Below are 21,028 nucleotides of genomic sequence, written 5' to 3' on the forward strand. Positions count from 1 at the left end.
GGAAAAGGAAGAGGAGAAATAATTCGCCTATCTTAGGAGCCCGTGCTACTAGTCAAGGCTGAACTGGGATGGCCACGGACAGTTTAATAACAAAGGTCTGCAAAAGGACTTCAGCGTTGGTGCAATTTCTGAGCGACTGGAGCAATTATTAAGGCAAGAGCAGCGACGGCCAAGGGAATAATCAGAGCAAAATGCACCGGAATTGGGACCTTGGCGACCAGAGACATCAGGAAATTAGAATGTAGATTTTTGCCTGGATGCAAAGGGTGGAGTTCTGTCTGTTTGAAACCCCACTCTCGTTCAAATGGTTCTCTTCATTTGATTTCTCCCCCGAGTCCCAAATGATCACGTATACACAGAGAACAAGGACTAAAGGAAAAGTCTCGGTTAAACGCCACCAAATGCATCCCCTGGAGGTTGCAACACCCGGCGCAGATGCCTCCTCCGCGTGCACTTACCGAAGGCAGCCCCGCTGCGAGGACGCGCTCTCCACGTAGTGTTTGAGAGCAAGCTGGAATTCTTCCAAGTCCTCTTCTATCACGGACATCTGACGCTGCACGAGCATGATGTGCTGTCAGGACAGGGCGCAGGTTACTGTGTTGTCTGCTGCTTCGTTCACGCCAAGCTACCGCTCGTCCCACCTCTCCCCCCAAAGTAACTAAAAACAGCTAAAAACAGGACCAGGTTGGCAAAACAGCTTAAAGGGCTGCAGCTGATGCTTTGCAGGCCAGTGCCGAGGTGTTGATCCCATGCACCATGAGGCATGTTCCCCCTGAACACTGAGGGGACTGACCGCCCTGAGCAACATCCCCCTGAACACACAGGGTGCAGCCCCCAGCCAAAAACAAAATGAGACTGTTTTAGCCTTAACTGGGAGGGATGGGGTCATGACACTGTATGCTTCAAGCTCCTATTTACAAGCAACCTTGCAAATCATAGTGTCTAAGTAAAAGTTAAATTTAAAAAGATGAGACAAACAAAAATACTAGTTGACAGGAAGCAGACTATGAATATTGATGAAAACTCTCCAATGAACTGTTGCTGTTGTGTTCACAGAAAAAAATGGACCAAGAAGAAATTCTCCAAAGTATAGCAGACAGTAAATTTCCTTCCACAATGGAAGTCCAGTGTTAATTACAAAAATTCCTTACATGGCAAATAAGCACCCCCCCTCATACTGAATCCTTTACTTCAATGAAAAATGGAATTCTGTTTTTCCCATTTTATGACTTTTCAGAATGAGTTTTCTCCTCCTGTCTCAATACCACTTTTAGTTTAAAACAGTATTTTAAAAACAGACATGATTGACATAACTACGCCAAATTCAGCCATGTCAACTGTTAGTAAAATCAGACTCACAATATAACAATTTAATATCTGCATAATGCAAATATTGCAATTCTAAATTCACTTTATATAAACCACTTTTCATGGTAATTAAATTTTTAAAAATTGATTCTCTTGGCAACTTTCATGTATGCAACACAGTGTCATTGACTAGTCATATGTCATACATGACATACCATGACTTACCTGTTTTGTTATTTTAGTTTTGACCTTTTGATTTCTTTGTCAGTGTCGCCAAATCACTGTATATAAACTTCCATTGTATAAAAACCTTTTGTGTTTTAGGATTATTTGTTTCTATAGCCTAATCACTTTAATGGGATCAGTAATGTCAACCGAGGTCTTTTTATTTTCTTTCAGGATCAAGTATCAGTCGACAGAAGTCAGTAACTCTCTCTTGTAAGGCTCTATAATGAGTTTCCTATATGACTCTCTCAGGAGCCAGTGTTAATATCAACAACTAAATATGCTAATCACTGCCAAAATTATTCCGGACATGTCCTTTCGAAAGAAATCTACAGGGATTTCTCGGCTGTAATTGTAATAAAGTGATTGCAACAATGCCTTCGATGATTTGATTCTCATGGCCCTTCCAAGGGAGATAAACATAGGCACCACCACCACAATGCTCTCAGGCTGAAGGCAACAAGAACGAGTGGGGTTGATTGCAAAATGACCGAAATCCTTCACTGCTTCATTTCTCTGAGCTCAGCCTTTGGAGATACATTTTCAGTCCTTTCCACCAAGATATGATTTCTGTGTTTGTCTCTCTGAATCTGAGCTGGCCTTCTAACTTGCTTTGATGGACAGGGGCAAGTGTTTGAATCAGCCCCTGGGAAGCTTAGGACTGCAGAGGCCTTAGGGGTTTCTTCGTTTTCTCTTGGCTCTCCAAGACTGTCATGCAAACAAACCCTATTAGAGCAGGGTCAGCAAAGTGTTTGATAGTAAATAGTTTAGACTTGGCCACCCATATAGTCCCTGCCATTCGCACTATCCCTGTTTTTTAAGGTGACCTGTTTATTCCAAGATTAAGTAAAGTAAGTAAAGACCCTCCCGTTGATCATCGATTTGCTCGAGCGGGCCCAGTAATGTCTCCATCATGAGACTTGCTGTTACTGTGTTTGGTATATCAAATACATCACGGGTAGCTTGCCAGGCTCTGCCGTGCGGGCAAGATACTCTCGGTAGCTTGCCAGGCTCTCTGAGAGGGGCGGAGGAATCAAACTCGGATCAGCCATGTTGGCTGCGTGCAAGGCAAACGCCCTACCGCTGTGCTATAGCTCCAGTTCTGTGAATTCAAGTTTATAAGCAACAGAAGGTCGCATTGTTTCCTGACCCTTTCAGCCACTCTGTTCTTCTGTTTGGGGAGTTCATTCCACTGATATTCAGTGAGATCACTGACATTAGGGCATTTATTGTTATTTTTCCATTTAAGATTTTTGTGCTTTTATATTGTCTTATTTTTGGAATTCCTTCAGTTTCTCCACTTTTACTTTTTTTTTTCTTTTCTCTGGGTCACACCCGGCGATGCACAGGGGCTACTCTGTTACTCCTGGCTCTGTACTCAGGAATTACTCCTGGCTGTGCTCAGGGAACCATATGGGATGCTGGGAATCAAACCCGGGTCGGCTGCGTGCAAGGCAAACGCTCTACCTGCTATGCTATCGCTCCAGCTCCTCCACTTTCACTTTGTATCTGTGTTTTGGATAGCTAATGATTCCTTTCTGGCATGTACAGTTTCACTTGAGAAATGCCTTGGGAATCTCTGGGGTTCCTTTTCTTGCTTGGTTTCGCTTTTCCTTTGCTGCCTTTAGGAGCTCTTGGTTTCTTTATTTTGTTTGTTCTGTATTTACTGCTGTTTCAAATGTCACGTATCTTGCTGTTCTCATCCACTGATGAGGTGATTCCTCTGTGTCTTCATTACTCTACATGACTCAGGGGTAAAAAGCCAAGTATACACTGACCTAAATGACAATCAGAGACCCACACTTGCAAAACCAAGTCAGTGCCTACGACAATTCTTGGAATTGCTGCAATATTGAGATGTAACAGCTCTGGGCCTGACCCAGAGTTGCCCATACCTGGCAGAAGATAGGAATCCAGTCTTTTGACCTGAGCAATGACTAGGAATTATGGTCATGTATACATCAGGAACTGGTCTCTCTTTTTTCTTTTTGGGTCACATCCAGCTATGCTTAGGGGTTACTCCTGGCTCTTCACTTAGGAATTACTCCTGGCAGTGCTGGGGGACCATATGGATGCTGGGGATCGAACCTGGGTCAGCCACATGCAAGGCAAACACCCTCCCTGCTGTGCTATCCCTCCAGTCCCAGGGACTGGTCTTCAGATCACAATTATCCCTGGGTGCCTTAGCTCTTGAATGTGAAAGGTGTGTGTGAGTGGCAGTTGGAGGCTCTTTGTTGTGAGAGTCTGTGTTGGCACAGGTCTGTGTGTGGATAAGTTACCTATAAGGCAAACTTGGGAGATGAATGTCTGCACAGTACACTTGAGCCTCCTGCTTGCTGAATAGGTCTTGGAAGGTGTCGCCTTCTTACTAGTAGCCCCGGACAGGCTGAGCAAGGCTTAGTATGTGAGCATGACTGAGCAAGGGTCCTTCAGTCATGGACTTGCTCTGAAATTGGGCCTGAGATGGGTGGACTACCCTCACAAATGGTGGCCATCAGCAGACCACAAGTGACAACAGAGAAAACGCCTGCCATTAGCTCTGACTCAAGTGTCTAGTTCTCACTCACTTGCGTCCCGATTTAGTGAATGTGGAGATAGAGGGCCTTCGCTGGAAAACCTGGGTCCTTAGAATACCCCCACTGTGTTTTTTCCAGTACCTTGGACGCCTGAGGCTGGACAATTATCCTAGACTGTTGGGTTCCACACAGAGATACTCAACATTCTCCTGTCCTGCACATCGAACCCTTCCATGGCCTGTAATTGTACTATGGGGTCCTTCACCTAAAAGCCCCCTTAGATTCAATGATGGGAATGGTTGGAACTCAGTCAGCATTCTGTTTTTAACTCAGTTTTTAATAAAGATATAAGGGAGAGTGTTAGATTAACTCCCTCTATTTGGACAGTTTCTTCCTTTGAGTTAAATGTCTTTTATCAGAATCATTTTTTTGTTTTACTTTTTTTCCTGTTATGTCTCTTATCAGAAAAATGTTAAATATAACTAACTTGTTTAATGCTTATTGACTATGTTTACTTCATTTGTAACTATTACTAACACGTCTTCAGAAATATCATAGCCTACTTTATGCTTTTAGTTACTTAATTGCTATTGCAAAGTAAGTTTACATTTTTATATCTTTGATGTATTTGCTGGCAATAGGTCCTTAAAAGTGTAAAAGTGTACGGAATAATTAAGTTCTCTACAAATAATCATTTGAAGAGTTTAGAAAGGCAGAACGCTACTTGTATTAATTGATGTAATAAACTATTTCAGCATATAAAATGGTAATGACTCAAGAGAAGTTAGTGTTTTTGAAAAAATATGAGAATATGATCAAAACTTATTTAAAATATTATCAAAATCCTTTAGTATATGGGAAGTATTTTGAATATAATAATCTTTTCTTGAGTTGTTTGAGAAGTACCACAGGGGCGATGAGGCACCAGGGAGAAAGGATTTGAGTGAATCAGTTCACTGGGAGATGCAGGATGAGTTCTCAGGTTGGGAAAACTGCCCTTAAAAATCATACTGACATTTTAGTGTGGCTGTCAAGTTCTAAGTTGTGGATATGAATCAATTTTCAACAGATCATAAAATGTGTCATTTTATTATGCCAAGAATAAAACTGAATTCCTAGGGATGCTGTCTTTATGATTAGCTTGATGTAAATCTTTAAGAATATTTTGATATGCTTTGCCTAGAATTCTCTTTTGGATTACCATCTAACCTGTAATATTCACCATTACATCTCTATGTCCACTGCATCCACTTGCCAGGGTCTGCATTTCACTGGTGATCAAGGTATATTTATAGAATAAACAGGTGAAAAATTATCTTTGGTTTTAATTCCCTAAGCGTGGAGACATGTGTCTAGAGCACAGTTGGGTGTGTTCCAAAAACCAAATAAAATGAAAAAAATGCTGTGTATTTTAGTCATTGACAGTTTTTTTAAAATTCTGTTTAATAAATTTTATTTACACAATATTAATTCCAAGAGACTGGGGTGATTCCAGAAACTGTAGCACCCTGCAGAATTAGAAGGAACTCTCTTAGCTATCTCCAAGGTCTGATTCTTTCTTGTCTTTCCTTTCTGAACAAGGTCATAAATTTAAAAAAATTAGACTCCTTTTTATTTTAAAACTGATTATTTAATGTTAAACAGGTTACTTAATCATTCTCATCACAGTCTTTTGATATGCAAACTTAGAATAATAGTTGTCATATCAGAGCATTTGGGGAATGATTAGATGGAATTATCTATGTAACGATTATTAGGGGTGATAGTCAATACATGTCATTTCTCTTATTTCAGCCTAATTTTTTTAAAGGACCAAAAGTAATCTCATGCTAGATTTATCATTATTTAATGGCTCAAATCCAAGAAAACGAGATATGGCTCCTGCTCGGTCCAGGACTTGAGCTGTGCTTAAATAAGCTAAACAGATCATCTGCTCTGCTGTAATGTAGAAAATCTCAAGAAATTGAGACATCTGTTAGCTCACAACCCCTCTAGCAAAGAGCAGCTCTACTTTAGTACCTAGAAATGCACAACACACCAGATTTGAAAGACATAGAGTGATGACAAGCTCAGTTCTGCCGTGGAAGTGGCAGGGTTGCTGTGATATTTAAGCCGTTCTACATTTTAATTTTTTAATCTGTCACATGGGCTTAGCAAAAGAACCACTTTGCACAGATATTGGGAGGATTAAGAGATTTATATACGTGTGTTTGGGACACTTGGCACATAATCTTCACAGTCAGTGAAGATTAGCTTTAAAAGACAAGCTAGAAAATGAAAATTTACTCTCTGCCTTCTGATCTGAGACATATTTTTCATTCACTCACTATAAAAAAAAGAAAATATATATTTTAGTCAATACATTCTAAAAGCAGATTTGGTAACCTGATTAATTCACTGAGCATACAGTAGGATACAATTATGGAAGTTTGAAGTGAATTAATAGTAACTATTTTGTCATTCTGAATATGGGAGGTTTTATACTCATGATTTAATACTAAGGAAAAAACTTTTTTAAGGGTGGTTTGTTTGGCCCCAGCTAGAGTGATAGCACAGCGGTAGGGTGTTTGCCTTGTACACCACCAACCTGACCAACCCGGGTTCAATTCCTCCACCCCTCTCAGAGAGCCTGGCAAGCTACTGAGAGTATCTTGCCCGCATGGCAAAGCCTGGCAAGCTACCCACTATGTACTCAATATGCCAAACACAGTAACAACAAGTCTCACAATGGAGACATTACTGGGCCCGCTCGAGCAAATTGATGAGCAACAGGAAGACGGTGACAGTGACAGAGCTTGTTTGGATCATATCCGGCAGTGCTCAGAGCTTCTGCCTGCTCTAGGATTATTTCTGGTGGTACTTGGGGGACCATAGGTAGTGCTGGGACCCAAAACCAAGTTGACCCATGCAAGGCAAGTGCCCTATCTCCCTGACCCCCATAATTTAAGTTTTCATGTCAAATGTTTCCTGGCATTACTTGGGGTAAAAAAAACCCCACAAATTAAAAGCGTTAGTGTATATGTATTTCCAAAGATTTTACATATGATTGCGAATTAAAGAATTTTTTTTTCCTGTTTTAAAATAATACTGTTCATAGATTTGCTCAAGCGGGCCCAGTAACGTCTCCGTATTGAGACTTGTTGTTACTGTGTTTGGCATATTGAATACATCACGGGTACCTTGCCAGGCTTTGCTGTGCAGGTGAAATACTCTCGGTAGCTTGCCGGGCTCTCCAAGAGGGGCGGAGGAATCGAACCCAGCTCAGCTGGGCTGGCTGCGCACAAGGCAAACACCCTACCTGCTGTGCTATTGCTCCGCACAGCAGGTAGGGCATTCGCCTTACACGCGGCCAACATGGCCGACCCGAGTTCGATTCCTCCGCCCCTCTCAGAGAGCCTGGCAAGCTACCGAGAGTATTCGATATGCCAGACACAGTAACAACAAAGTCTCCAATGGAGACGTTACTGGGCCCGCTCGAGCAAATTGACGATCAACGGGAGGGCCTTTACATTTACCTTTTAAAATAATACTGACTAGTGAATCACCTTGCAGCTCTTTTTATTTATTTATTTATTTTAAATAGTTCTATGCACAACTGAATAATAATGCTGTGTGGTCTGATAGATTTTTTTTAAAGCTGACACTTTCTCTCTCTCTCTCCCTCTCTCTCTCTCTCTGTCTCTCTCTCTGTCTCTCTGTCTCTCTCTCTCTCTCTCCACCTCCCACTGTCATGAAGAAGAGAATAAAACATTGTACAATCCTGACCCTAATTTTCCCTCATTGCTAGTAAGAGAGAACCATCTTCCGCTAGGGAATTATTTAAGAATAAACAAATCATAACTTACTTTTTTCTCAGTTGGAGGGTAGTTACCCTTAAATGCAAATCTAAGAGATGATACTCATGCAAGATCATAAGGACACTGTCTTGTGCCTTAAGGGACATCCCAGTGCTACTAATCCTAGTAGGTTTCCTGGACACCCTGCTTTGACTCTATTTCACACCGAAACTCACCACTTAAAGTTTCTAGAAGCTGATGTAAATTCAGATCATGTTCATGTTTGGGGTAAGGTGAATTCAAACACTGATCATGCAGTGCAAATACAGCTTTTATCAGGTAAAGTGTTTGCATCTCTAAGATTTTAATTATCAAATCATTTTTAAGCTTTTCTGAGAACTCCCTTCGTTTCCTCTCTGGTGATTCTTTATGTTTGTTCAGAGTTCAGACAGGACACACAGGCCAGTGTCTGACAGAGACTCACAATAGCGTTTAGAATAGAAGTATCATGTAGGCAATATCTCGGAAGAAATGCACAGTGCAGAGAAAGGTATTTTTGTTTGTTTCATGTGACTATCATTACCCCTTTAAGATCTATACAGTAGAAAATGCATTTAAGAAGAAAAATGATTGTCTACAGGTATTCCATATTTTAAAATCCAAATTTCCATCGAATGTAAATGCAAACATATAATTTCCCACAAGAGATTGTGCTATAAATCCTCAAAATAAGCTCACTAATGTGTGACATGTGTTCCTTTTCAATTAGTTGATTTACTCACTAATTTCTCCTTGTCATCTCTGTTAGGATCTTTTTTTTTTTAAAGTCTCCATAAATTGCCACCAATCTGGCGATTTCTTTTCAGTAAGACATATAATGTTTCATGTCTGTAAAGAGGAATTTTCTTTGGAAACTCTATCTGGGTTTTTACCATGCACTCAACACGGGGCTCTATGCTGGCAACATGGCAACCCAGTCACAAAATACAGCACATCTTGCCTCAGCCTGGCTCAGCATAGCAAGGTTTATGAAATGTGTTTATAATACAATTTGATATTTTTTCCCTGGCATCCATAAAATAAATAAGGCAATAAATCATTAGTTTACATGTGTACAAAATGTTTATTGTGCATGGATTACATACCATTTGCTTTTATAAAATTCCTGAGTAGACATTGGTTTTCTGCAAATCACGATTTAGAAAAGACAAGGTAAAGTATGTGAAGTATTACTTTTTCCAATTTCCACTGAGACAATAATGTTGAAGAAAATAAACATTTTGTAGTACACATTTCTAAAAGTAACCTCAAAAACTACTTACTGATTTGGTATTTCCATCAATAACTTCTTCTTCTAGCGGTTCAAGTTTGAGATCCTTCGGTTGTGAAAAAAAAGAGGGGACAAGACAGAATAAAAGATGAAAAGAAACACTATATGCTAAAATGATATCTATTTTATGGTATATATTAAAAGCAACTCATTATGTGAAAGAAGATAAAATAATTCTGACTTAAAATTAGGCTGTTCGAATAAAGATTAGTTTTTACCATTGAGTAAGTTAAAAGTAGTCAGTTTGGTTGAGTTCAGTTTTGTATTACTTTATTACCTAAACTCTAAAAAGAAAAGAATAAAACAGTTATTCTAGTGTTATTTACCATTACATATTTTTTTGCCGAGGCTGAAGCGATAATATAGAAGGCATATTGTTTGCCTTGTATGCAGCTGACCCAGGTTCAATCCCCAGCACCCCATCTGGTCCCTCAAGTCCTTCCTAGGATAACCCCTAAGTACACACCCAAGAGTAAACCCTGAGCACCGCCAGATGTGGCCCTCAAACAAAAGACATGTTTTCTGCAGAATTTAAGCAAATTGGGAGATATAAATCCAATATGTCTCAATAGATTATTACAGAAGCTCAGATGGAAAGAAGGAATACCTGGAGAAACTTGTAGAGATTTCAAGTTTTATTTTCTCCAATCCCACTTGAGTAGTACTGAGTTTGGTTTGACAACACAGGGGAGATTAAGTATAAAAACTCAATGGAGGGGCTGGAGCAACAGCACAGCAGGTAGGGCATTTGCCTTGAACGCAGCTGACCCGGATTCAATTCCCAGCATCCCATATGGTCCCCCAAGTTCCACCAGGAGTAATTCCTGAGCATGAGCCAGGAGTAACCCCTGTGCATTGCCGGGTGTGACCCCCAAAAAAGCAAAAACAAAACAAAACAAAAAACTCAATGGAGAGAAAAGACAGCTCGTGTTCTACCATGGGTACACCTCTTCAAAAGGGAGCTCAAGCCATGTGCTACCAACTACAGGTGACGAGACAGCCAGCAGTGAAATGACACATGCTTAGCTTCTGGGCGGTGACGGAGTAGTTTCTTTAATCTAAAAACTTAATTCAGCACAGTACAGAAGCCATTGTTGAAGCAAACTGATCTTGCACTACTTTCCTATTCATTAACACCGATCACACTGAGTTCCACACAGCAGGCCTGCCCAAGGTACAGCCTCACATTGTCCTTTCAGCAAGTCTCTTAGACATTGTCCTAAAAATAAAACCCTTTTCACTGGAAGAAGGGGATGGAGAAAAAAAAGACCTAGAACAAAAGAGACATCGTTACCTTGATTTAAGAGTTGGGGTGGGAAAAGGGTGTGAGCCAAGTTGGATTCCTTTAAAAAGAACCATCAAGACACAACTTCAAAACTCTTTAAAAATAGATACGTGTGCTCTTTCAAACTTAGTAAGAAAATACTGAAATATCACACAGCAGTGAAATGTTAAAGTAGCAACAAGCCTTCTAAGTAAGAGTCTTGTTTTATTTTTATTTTTATTATTGTTATTTTTTAAATTTTTATTAGTGAAACACCATGAGGCACAGTTGTAGACTTAACAAATATTTGTGCTTGGGTTTAAATTATACAATGATCGAATACCCATCCCTCCGCCAGTGCCCATTCTCCACCACCAATGATCCCAGTATCCCTCCCACTCCCCCATCCCCCCATCCCACCCTGCCTCTGTGGCAGGGCATTCCCTTTTGTTCTCTCTCTCCTATTGGGTGCTGTGATTTGAAAAAGAGAAATTGAGTGGCAGTCATGTTGGGTCTATAGTCTACTTTCAGCATGCATCTCCCATCCTGGGAGGATCCTCCCAACACCCTTTATTTGGTGCTCCCTTCTCTATCTGAACTTCCTTTTCCCCCAGCATGTGCGGCTGGCCTCCAAGCCATGGAGCGAAACTCCTGGTACTTATCTGGACTATTCTTGGGTGTTAGTCTCCTATTTTCTTATTTCATATTCCACAGATAAATGCAATCTTTCTGTATCTGTCCCCCTCTTTCTGACTCATTTCACTTAGCATGATACTTTCCATGTAGTAGCACTTGTATGTAAATTAGTAAGAGTCTTGTCTTAAGATCCCTATATCGGGCAGGTTAATAAAGTTTGAAGCCATTATTTTTTCTTATGTTTTTATTTTTTGGATTCAGTTTTCATATCAATTAATGAGATGAGGAAGAAGAAAAATTGATTGAAAATTGTACTTTTCAAAGTGGGTGATGCTATCCCCTCTTTCCTGGGGTTTGAGGGAACTGGAGGGAGTTGTAGATTGATTAGAAAGATTCAGGGCAATGGTAGTGGCCTCCTAGACTGGGATTGTGGGGGTGTTTCCTGTTTGTTCTATTTAAAGAAGGTCCATTTCCAGTGGGTGCAGAGTTGCTTTCTGAAAATGAGGGGAGGGGTAGGCCAAATAGGTTTGGGATCTCTGATTAGAGCTAGCTCTTACTTAAAGTTATTTGTCTTCAAAGAGGTCCAATTTAAGCAAAGGGAACAGTGATGCAAAGGGACAGGATTCTCCTAGGTGTTTCCCTGAGCCTGGCTCACTGTAGAGGCCCCTTTGCAGAGATCTATCACAGGACTTGAAGCTTCACTTCCCTGGTGATGCTATTTTATTTATTATTTTTTTAATTAAAGTCATTAAATTTAACTAAAATTATTACTTTTCATGGCAGTCTCCTGTGCCCGCGCCTGGCTGCCCTCACGGGGGCCCCTTGGAGGGGAGCGGGTTGAACTTTCCTCCCCACCCCGACCAGGGCTCCGGCAGCCGAAGACCTCCAGGACCAGCCACCACCATGCTGAGACCACTCTCCGCACACATGAAGGTACTGGCAGAGGGACAAAGCCACGCGGGTTCCGGGGCCGAGATCTCCAAGCCTACTCAGATTGGGGCCGAGCATCCTCCACCCAGACCCTCCAAATTCCAGTAGGCGGGGGTCACACCCACCAACTGGCCCCCTGGCGCCGTGTAATCCCATCAACAGCCAAGACTCAGAGACTATAAAATCCAGCTCCCGGACATCTTATTATGACATCTTATTATCTCATTCCTGGGCTGGAGCGATAGCACAGAGGGTAGGGCGTTCGCCTTACACGTGGCCAACATGGCCGACCCGAGTTCAATTCCTCCGCCCCTCTCGGAGAGCCCGGCAAGCTACCGAGAGTATTCGATATGCCAGACACAGTAACAACAAAGTCTCCAATGGAGACGTTACTGGGCCCGCTCGAGCAAATCGACGATCAACGGGAGGGCCTTTACCATTATCTCATTCCTACTTTGAACAAACTGGCAGGTTACCGAATGTAGCCTGCCCACAGGGCAGACTCTGGCAAACTCCCCGTGGCGTACCCAATATGCCAAATACCAGTAACAATGATGGGTCTCATTCTCCTAAAGAGCCTTGAATATAATCTCAAGGCTAGGATGAAGGAGACGTTACTGGGGCCTGCTCGAGGCAATCGACGAATATCAGAATAACAGGATGGTCGTGATTCATGATTCGTGATTACTTTTCATTACTATTACACAAAATCATTCTAGCCATCTCAAATGAATAAGAACTGTCTGAAGTTGTATGCCCCGGAGTACATGTGTTTCAACCTTTTCTAGTGAGCTGATATTCTATCTAAAATTTTTGTTTTAGGAGAGAAAATCTGCTTCCAGATGTGGAAAAAGAAACAGGTTCAATTTTATTTTTTTTCCATTGTTTCGCCACACTAGTGATGCTCAGAGTTTACTCCTGCACATCTTGCAAGCTCACGGGACCATATGTGATGCCAGGGATTGAACCCTGGTCGCTGTGTGGAAGGCAAACGCCCTTAACATGTTCAATTCTAAAATTTGCCCTTTATTGCCATTATTTGAGGTGGCTCGGAGAGCTCTGACTGAATTTTCTTGTTCCAACTGATTTTGCATCTTGATGAACATTTTTGGATTTTAATCTAACAAATCTCTTTGGTATGTCAGTTGGCTGTTGGGAAAAATTAATAAGTGCCCTCAGCTATCTCCAGAACCAAGTCCAAATTCCTTGTCTGCTCCTAAAGATCATCCATAATGCGACGCCATCCTTCACAATTTTATTCATTGCCACTTCTCTAAATGAAACACTTTACTCACACGGGTCCACTTAACCTTTGATCACGCCATCATCTTTCCTGGGGACTATTGCCACATGCTTTATATCTAATAAAATTTTACTTTCTAATACAAATATTTATTAGCTTACCAGCATTTAATATTATATTGAAATGGTAACATGATGGTTTACCTTTAATTCAATTCAGTACCTTTAGTGAATTTTCTTCTTTTTTTTTGATACAATGTTTTAAGGCCATGGGGCCAGAGCAATGTGGGTAGGGTATTTGCCTTGCTCGCGGCTGACCTGAGTTTGATTCCCAGCATCCCATATGGTCCCCCAAGTACCAAGAGAGATTCCTGAGTGCAGAGCCAGGAACAATCCCTGAGCATCACTGGGTGTGACCCCTCAATAAAGGCTGTCCTTCGTTATCCTGGTATTCTCCTCTCTCTATCCCCAAAGCATGACAGAATCATTACAAGATGAACTAGATTTTACCTCCTGAAATTTTAGATAGAATATCAATTCACTAGAAAAGATTGGAATTCATTTACTCCAGGGCATACAACTTCAGACAGTCACATGCTTCTTGCTTATTTGAGATGGCTAGAGTGATTTTTGTCTCCTGACTGTTTCTGAGTCTTTGGGCTCCAGGCTGGACTCCAGATTCTGGGAGAATTTTCATATCCTTCCAGGAGAAATAAAATGTCTTTCTGATTAAAGAGACAAATATTGAGGGTGGCGAGATAGTACAATGGGGAGGGCAGTTGCCTTCCACATGGCCAACCCGGGTTCGATGTCTGGCAGCCCATATGGTACTTTGAACCCCGCCTGAAGTTATCCCTGAACACAGAGCCAGCAGTAATCCCTGAGCACTGTTAGGTGTGGCCCTCAACCCCCCCCCCCCAAAAAAAGACAACAGTTACAGTTAATTAAAATTCTCACTTGCCATTATTTTTAAGACCTTACGGCAAAGCCTGGCAAGCTACCTGTGATGTATTCAATATGCCCAAAACATTAACAACAAGTCTCGCAATTTGTTGTGAGACGTTACTGGTGCCTGCTTGAGCAAATCTATGAACAACGGGAGAACAGTGACAGTGACAGTGACTTAAGCTCATCTTTCCACATGAAATGCTTCCCAAACACTGCACACAGTGTTCATTCCTGCGGACTGGGATCCAGCTAGTCTGCAGTATTCACTGAGCATTAACTAGAAACCTAATTATAGGTTGCCACAAATATGACAAAAATTATAACTCTCTTCTGGAGGGATGTTTTTAAGGTTAAACAATTCTTTATAATCAGCAACTCTATTTTAAATATAATATTCCTTGATGTCTGGTATGCACAGAAAACATATTTTTATTGGCCGACAAAGCTGCTCTTTCATCAAAATTGTTTGAGGGAAATATCACAACAACATCAGGACAACTTGGAGCTACTGGAATCGGTCAAGAAAAAATACAGTGATCTGAAACATAAAATATAGCCCCATAGAACTCCTTTCCACATTGGAGTTTGCTTGCTACAAAAGGCAGTTGTAATGCCCCAAACCATCAGTTAATATATATACTAATTCCTAGAAGCTTGCATGTGATCTCATATTTTCAAGATGTGTTAGTTTTCATGAATAACTTTGAAACATTTCTAAGACTGCAACCAAGGCATGACAAAGAGTTGCCATTTACGCCATTCAACACAGGGCAAGGCCACTGAGAGCCCATGCAGACTTATTTAACTCTCAGTTCAGTCTTACATACTATATAAATTTAAGCAGGGCTGGGGATGAGAGTTAATGTGAGCTTCAGTATTGGGATTATGACTGATATTCCATGCATGACACAGCCATGGATATAAAGGGGCAATGAGGTCAGAATCCACTGAAAGGGGCGAGGAGAGAAAAAACAGAAGCACTCACCTTTTTTTCCAGCCTGTCAATTAATTTCTGGAGTCTGTTTATCTGGGTCATCCATTGGTTATCTTCCTCTAGCAAGCCTTTGGGGGGAAATCATTAGTGCAACATGTAAAATTCTAGACAGAGCAGAATGTTTTGGTTACCTCAGTGTTTCCCATTTCCCCTGAAGGAAACATGCAATATTGGCCACTAATCTATGCATTAAAAGTATTCACAGGATGCTTTTTAAGTTATTGATTTCCACAGATGCATGCATCCCAGTGGATTTATTTCATGAGTCTTTTCTTTCTTCTTCTTCTTCTTTTTTTTTTTAAATGTTGCTGCCTATGTAGCCTTTGATATTCAAAAAACTGATCCTGCAGAGCTATTTTTGGAACTCAAAAAAAGTTAGCCAATTTTTCTCTGAATAAAGCAAAGCATCCAACAATAATTCTAAATCAATAATTCTAAGTTTCTAGGGCAAAGACTAGAGAATGCATAACCCTGACGGTAGCAAGACATAAATTGTGGCATGTAAAAAATGCCTAAGTCACTGAAATGTTACTGATGCTACTGAAATAGTTGAAACTGCTTTAGCAACAACATGGATGAAACTTGAGGTGATTATACTAATCAAAATAAGACAGGAAGTGAAAATAAATTGAGTAGTTTCCTTCATATTTGTGACATAAATAACCAAAGCAAACACTCAATACACACACACACACACACACACACACACACACACATGCACACTCTCATTCCTAAACTATAAAAGACATGGCAATTACTAGAGAAAAAAAGGGGAGGATGGGTGGAAGAATGGGTCAAGGGGGGTCATTTTTATGATGTAAACCTTTGGAATTTTGGTATGGGCACAGTTAATATGTACACATGAAAGGATGTGAAGTTGTTGCAAACAAATAATTTATTTAATAAAAATTGTGAGTATAAGGACCAGTGTAGCTAGTGCCAACCTTCGTAACAAGTAGCCTGAATATTCATGAGCACTGTAATTGCGACACACCAGTTAACAGGGCAGATTGGGGCTACTGAGCTTTGTTCAATTACTTAACACTTCAGGCTTTCTTATTTTACAAATGATAATAAAATTACCATTCTCATAATCATTATGAAGATTAAATGAGAACACAGTAAAATAAACTCAAAAATATTCACGTATATTTACATGTGTATGTGCCTGTATACCTAATTGCATCTTTATCACTATAGATATATATGTATAATCTCTATATAGCACCAGGTTAAACATAAAAATTCAGTTTGGATTGTTGCTGCTGTTATAAATATGATGCAAAGGTGTAAGAGAAAGAATAGTGACCTGAGTTCCTACACGAACAGCCTGAAATCCTTGTGTATCCCCCAAATAACTTGCTTACAATATTTTCTAAAAATGGTATTATTTAATTTCTTTGATAGGAGTATATTCTTGAATTCAAGACTATGAAGGCTTTATTTTAGCTTTGAATGTTAGCAAAGCAAAAACCAAAAACCAAAAATGTCTGTCCTATTAGAGTTTTCCTTTCTATCAGTCTTTTTGGGCGAATCACTGTATCACTGTCTTCCTGTTGTTCATCAATTGCCTCAAGCAGGCCCCATTAACGTCTCCTTTGTCCTACCCCGAGATTTTAAAAAGTGCCACATTCGAGGCTCTTTCAGGGTCAGGAGAATGAGACCCATAATTGTTACTGGTTTTTGGCATGTTGAATACACCACGGGGAGTTTGCCAGACTCTGCGGTGTGGGCAGGATACTTTTGGTAGCCTGCCAGGTTCTCCAGAGTAAGAACTAGATAATAAGCTTGCAAAAGCTGGGTTTTATAGTCTCTGGGTCTTGGCCGTTGATGGGATTACACAGCGCCAGGGACAGTTGGTGGGTGTAACACCTACATACTGGAAGATGGGGGATCTGGGTGGAGGAGGCCCCAGTCCCAATCCGAGCAGGCTTGGAGATCTACGCCCCGGGTCCTGCACACCTGGGTTCCTCGGCCAGTTCCTTTATGCGTGAGGCTCGTCCGAATGTGTGGAGAGTGGTCTTAAGAATGGCTGTGGCTGGAACCAGAGGTCTTCAGACTCTGCTCGGGGTGGGGAGGGAAACTCAACCCATCCTCCTCCAAGGGGCCCCCATGAGGACAACCAGGCGTGGAGGCAGGAGGCTCTGTGCTGTTCTCTTCTGGGAGTAGGGTTCTATAGTCTCTGGGTCGTGGCCGTTGATGGGATTACACGGCGCCAGGGGCAGTTGGTGGGTTTAACGCCTACATACTGGAAGATGGGGGATCTGGGTGGAGGAGACCCCAGTCCCAATCCAAGCAGGCTTTGAGATCTTGGGCAAAACATCTCTCAAAACCCACCAAATAAATTCTGATGTCAAAATAAGCAATTGTACTTCCACAAAGAAGTTATTGCCAAAATTAGAATCATTGTGCTTTACAAGAGAAAAATTAATTTGTGAAGAAAATAGAGCCCATATAAAAATAATCTACTGTTAATTTAAATTAATTTAATGTATGCCTTGTGACCTTGAAAATCTTTTGTACATAAATTTGTACATACAAATATCTACAATATTTAAAACGGGTCCTCCTTTTGCTTGGAGATAAAATGGGTTTCTCTAGGTTTTCACTGTCTTTCCTTTATCAGGAGGTGAAACTATTTTCAGTTCTATCTTCCATCGCTGTGTCCTGGCTGGACACAACCGCCAGGCTTTGGACAGAAGTGAGAACTAGGTTTGTTATCTTGGTTTTTCAAACCTTCAATGTGTTGCCACTTTGGTCTTGGTAAACTTATTTGATAAAAGAAAGCATTTTATTGCATTTCTTTAGCTCTATAAAGAATCAATGTAGAAACACAAATTTAGTCAATTTTCAAGAAAAAAGACCAAGATGCATTACCTGGCCCGCCGACGGTGAACTGAGGGCTGTTGGGAGAGAAGCTGTTGTGTCTCTGAACTCGGCGATTTGAACGCTTTCCAGGCCACTGAATTGACAGGACTTCCGGCTTCGTGGGCCCTTTCCTGGAACAACAGAGACCACATTTAACTCAAAGCCAGGGCAATGCTGCTTGCCCCACGGAACACTCACGAAGATGCCTAATGGGAAAATGTACAAGAATTCTACCAGCAGGCTCTAGAGATCCAGTGGAATTTATTACACGCGAGACTAAGGAGCAACACCCTGACCTTTTTTCATTCTTGACACATTTTGGTAAAAACTAAATTTTAACCTGCAATTTCAGTATAAAAAAAAATTCTTGTGGAAAAAAATGGTTTTGTGTAGCCATGCCATCATAGTTTGTTTAGTTGGAGAACAACTATGGAGTTTTCTGGTTTTTTTTCTTCATTTAATTTTTACTTTGATTTTTTAATCATATAATTACATTCTTATAAACTTCAGACAGGCAAACGGACAGTTCAGGATCGTCACTATTTTGTGGGGTGAGTGTTGGTTGGAAAGGATGTGATAGAAACTTTGGAATTCTGGGAATACCCTATATATTGATTACTAACAAAAATATCCTTTTGCTTAGTTATATATATGTATACATGACATATACTTAAAAGTTTTTGTTACTCAAAAATAAAATAACACAAAAGTGAAATGGATATTGTAAAATCTCTGCACTAAAAGGAAGACAGTCTAACTTAGGGGAACCAGGAGATTTGCAACTCCTTAGCCAGAGTCTCTGATCTTCCTCCTTTGCCCTTCTCACGAGCTCTGAATCTACTGCTCAGACTACTCCTGCCTTCCACTTTTCCTCGTGTATCTTCACCAATAACCTAATCACCAAGTGAATCGATGCGATGCCTGGACTAAGAAACTCGAGACCTCGTCGAATATATTCTCTACTTGGAAAGTGATTAGTTTTCCTCTTCATGTATATAATCTATTACCTTCCATCATTCCATGAGATTCTGTATTTCTTTTTTCTTCTTAATTGAATCACAAGGAAATACACAGCAACAAAGTTGTTCATGATCGCACTTCATCCATTCAATGTTCCAACCTTGTCCCTTCACCAGTGCGCACTTTCCCCCCACTGTTGTCCACACTTTCCCTTCTGCTACCCTTCACCACAACCTGCCTCTATGGCAGGCACTTTCTCTCTCTCTCTCTCTCTCTCTCTCTCTCTCTCTCTCTCTCTCTCTCTCTCTCCACCTCCTCTCTCCCTCTCTTTTTGGGCATTATGGTTAGCAATACAAGTACTGAAAGGTTATCGTGTATATCCTTTTTACCTACTTTCAGTGCTCAGTTCTTGTCTAGAGTGACCATTACCAACTATTATTGTTAGAGTGGCTCCTTCTCTATCCTAACTGTCCCCTGCTCCCCACACACTTGTGGCAAGCTTCCAACTGTGCACCAGTTCTTCTAGACCCTGTTTTTTCCCCCCATATTTTCTTTTTTTTATTTGCCCTATTTTTCTTTTTAAATTTTTATTAGTGAAACACCATGGGGTACAGTTGTAGACTTACAAATTTTTGTGCTTGGGTTTCAGTTATACAATGATCAAGTACTCATTCCTCTACCAGTGCGCATTTTCTACCACCATGGGTGCCAGTATCCTTCCCCCCCCCCCCCCATCTCACCCTGCCTCTGTGGCAGGGCATTCCCTTTTGTTCTCTCTCTCTCCTTTTGGGTGTTGTGGTTTTTCTGTCTGTGGATATTAGTCTCATACTGGAGCGATAGCACAGCGGTAGGGCGTTCGCCTTACAAGCGGCCAACATGGCCAACCCGAGTTCGATTCCTCCGCCCCTCTCGGAGAGCCCGGCAAGCTACCGAGAGTATTCGATATGCCAGACACAGTAACAACACAGTCTCCAATGGAGACGTTACTGGGCCCGCTCGAGCAAATCGACGATCAACGGGAGGGCCTTTACCTTTACCTTTACCTTTACTGTTTTATTAAATATCCCACAAATGAGTGCAGTCATTCTATGTCTGTCCCTCTCCTCTTTACTCATCTTGGTACTCTCTATGTCCATCCACTTATAAGCAAATTTCATGACTTCATTTTTCCTAGCACCTGCGTCGTATTCCATTCTGTAGAGGTACTGTAGTTTCTTTATCTAGTTGTTTGTTTTCAGGCCACTTGGGTTGTTTCTGGCTATTGTGAATATTGCTGCACAGGGCAGATGGCATTTCTGCTGTGTGTTTTTGGTCCCCCAGGGTATATTTCCAGAATTGGTATTGTTGAGTCGAATGGAAGCTCAATTTCTAGCTTTTTGAGCAAAATCCCTACTGTTTTCCAAAAAGGCTAGACTAGTCAGCATTCCCACCAGCAATGAGTGAGAGTCCCTTTCTCCCTGCATTCGTGCCAGCACTAATTGTTCTTGTTTTATTTTGATGTGTGCCAGTCTCTGTGTGTGAGACGGTATCTCAGTTTTATTTAGATTTGCATCTCCCTGATGGTTAGTGATATAGGGCATTTTTTCATGAGCCTTTTGGTCATTTGTATTTCTTCTTCGAGGAAGCTTCTGTTCATTTCTTCTCCCCATTTACCGAAGGGGCCAATATTCTATATTTCTTGCACTGTCTTCAAGTTATATAATGGCTTTTTAAATTTGATTTCAAAAATCAAAACCAGAATCTGTTTATATTAAAAAGTAAAAGAATTTGGCAAAGGTGATTTTAATAAAACAGAAGCTTCTATTCCAAACAAGACTTATACAGAGGCAATACTGCACCACAGGAATTTGAGTATGTTCGTATATATATATATAAGATGCTAAATTTGCTCCTTGTGTCCCAGTTTTAATCTATTACCTTCCTAATATAAAAAACCTGGGCCAATGTATATACATAAAAGTGTTTTAAGAAATTTCCAAGATGGATGTTTAAAAAGATGGATTCGGCTTGGATGGTAAGACTTCAGTTTTT

The 21,028-nt window shown here is 40.8% G+C and overlaps 1 protein-coding gene across 1 annotated transcript in view; it reads right to left on the minus strand.

Moving 5' to 3' along the window:
- Positions 1-21,028, minus strand: part of NECAB1 (N-terminal EF-hand calcium binding protein 1) — a 202,104-nt gene that overhangs the window by 11,126 nt on the left and 169,950 nt on the right. Inside the window, exons 7-10 of the mRNA XM_056137282.1 lie at positions 18,047-18,168; positions 15,161-15,237; positions 9,148-9,201; positions 459-571 (exon numbers count right to left, since the gene is read on the minus strand). Of these exons, the coding sequence (XP_055993257.1) occupies positions 459-571; positions 9,148-9,201; positions 15,161-15,237; positions 18,047-18,168 (366 nt within the window). The remainder of the gene's footprint in view (positions 1-458; positions 572-9,147; positions 9,202-15,160; positions 15,238-18,046; positions 18,169-21,028) is intronic.

The sequence above is a fragment of the Sorex fumeus genome, unplaced genomic scaffold (assembly GCF_029834395.1).
Source record: "Sorex fumeus unplaced genomic scaffold, SorFum_2.1 ptg000002l, whole genome shotgun sequence".
NCBI lineage: Eukaryota > Metazoa > Chordata > Mammalia > Eulipotyphla > Soricidae > Sorex > Sorex fumeus.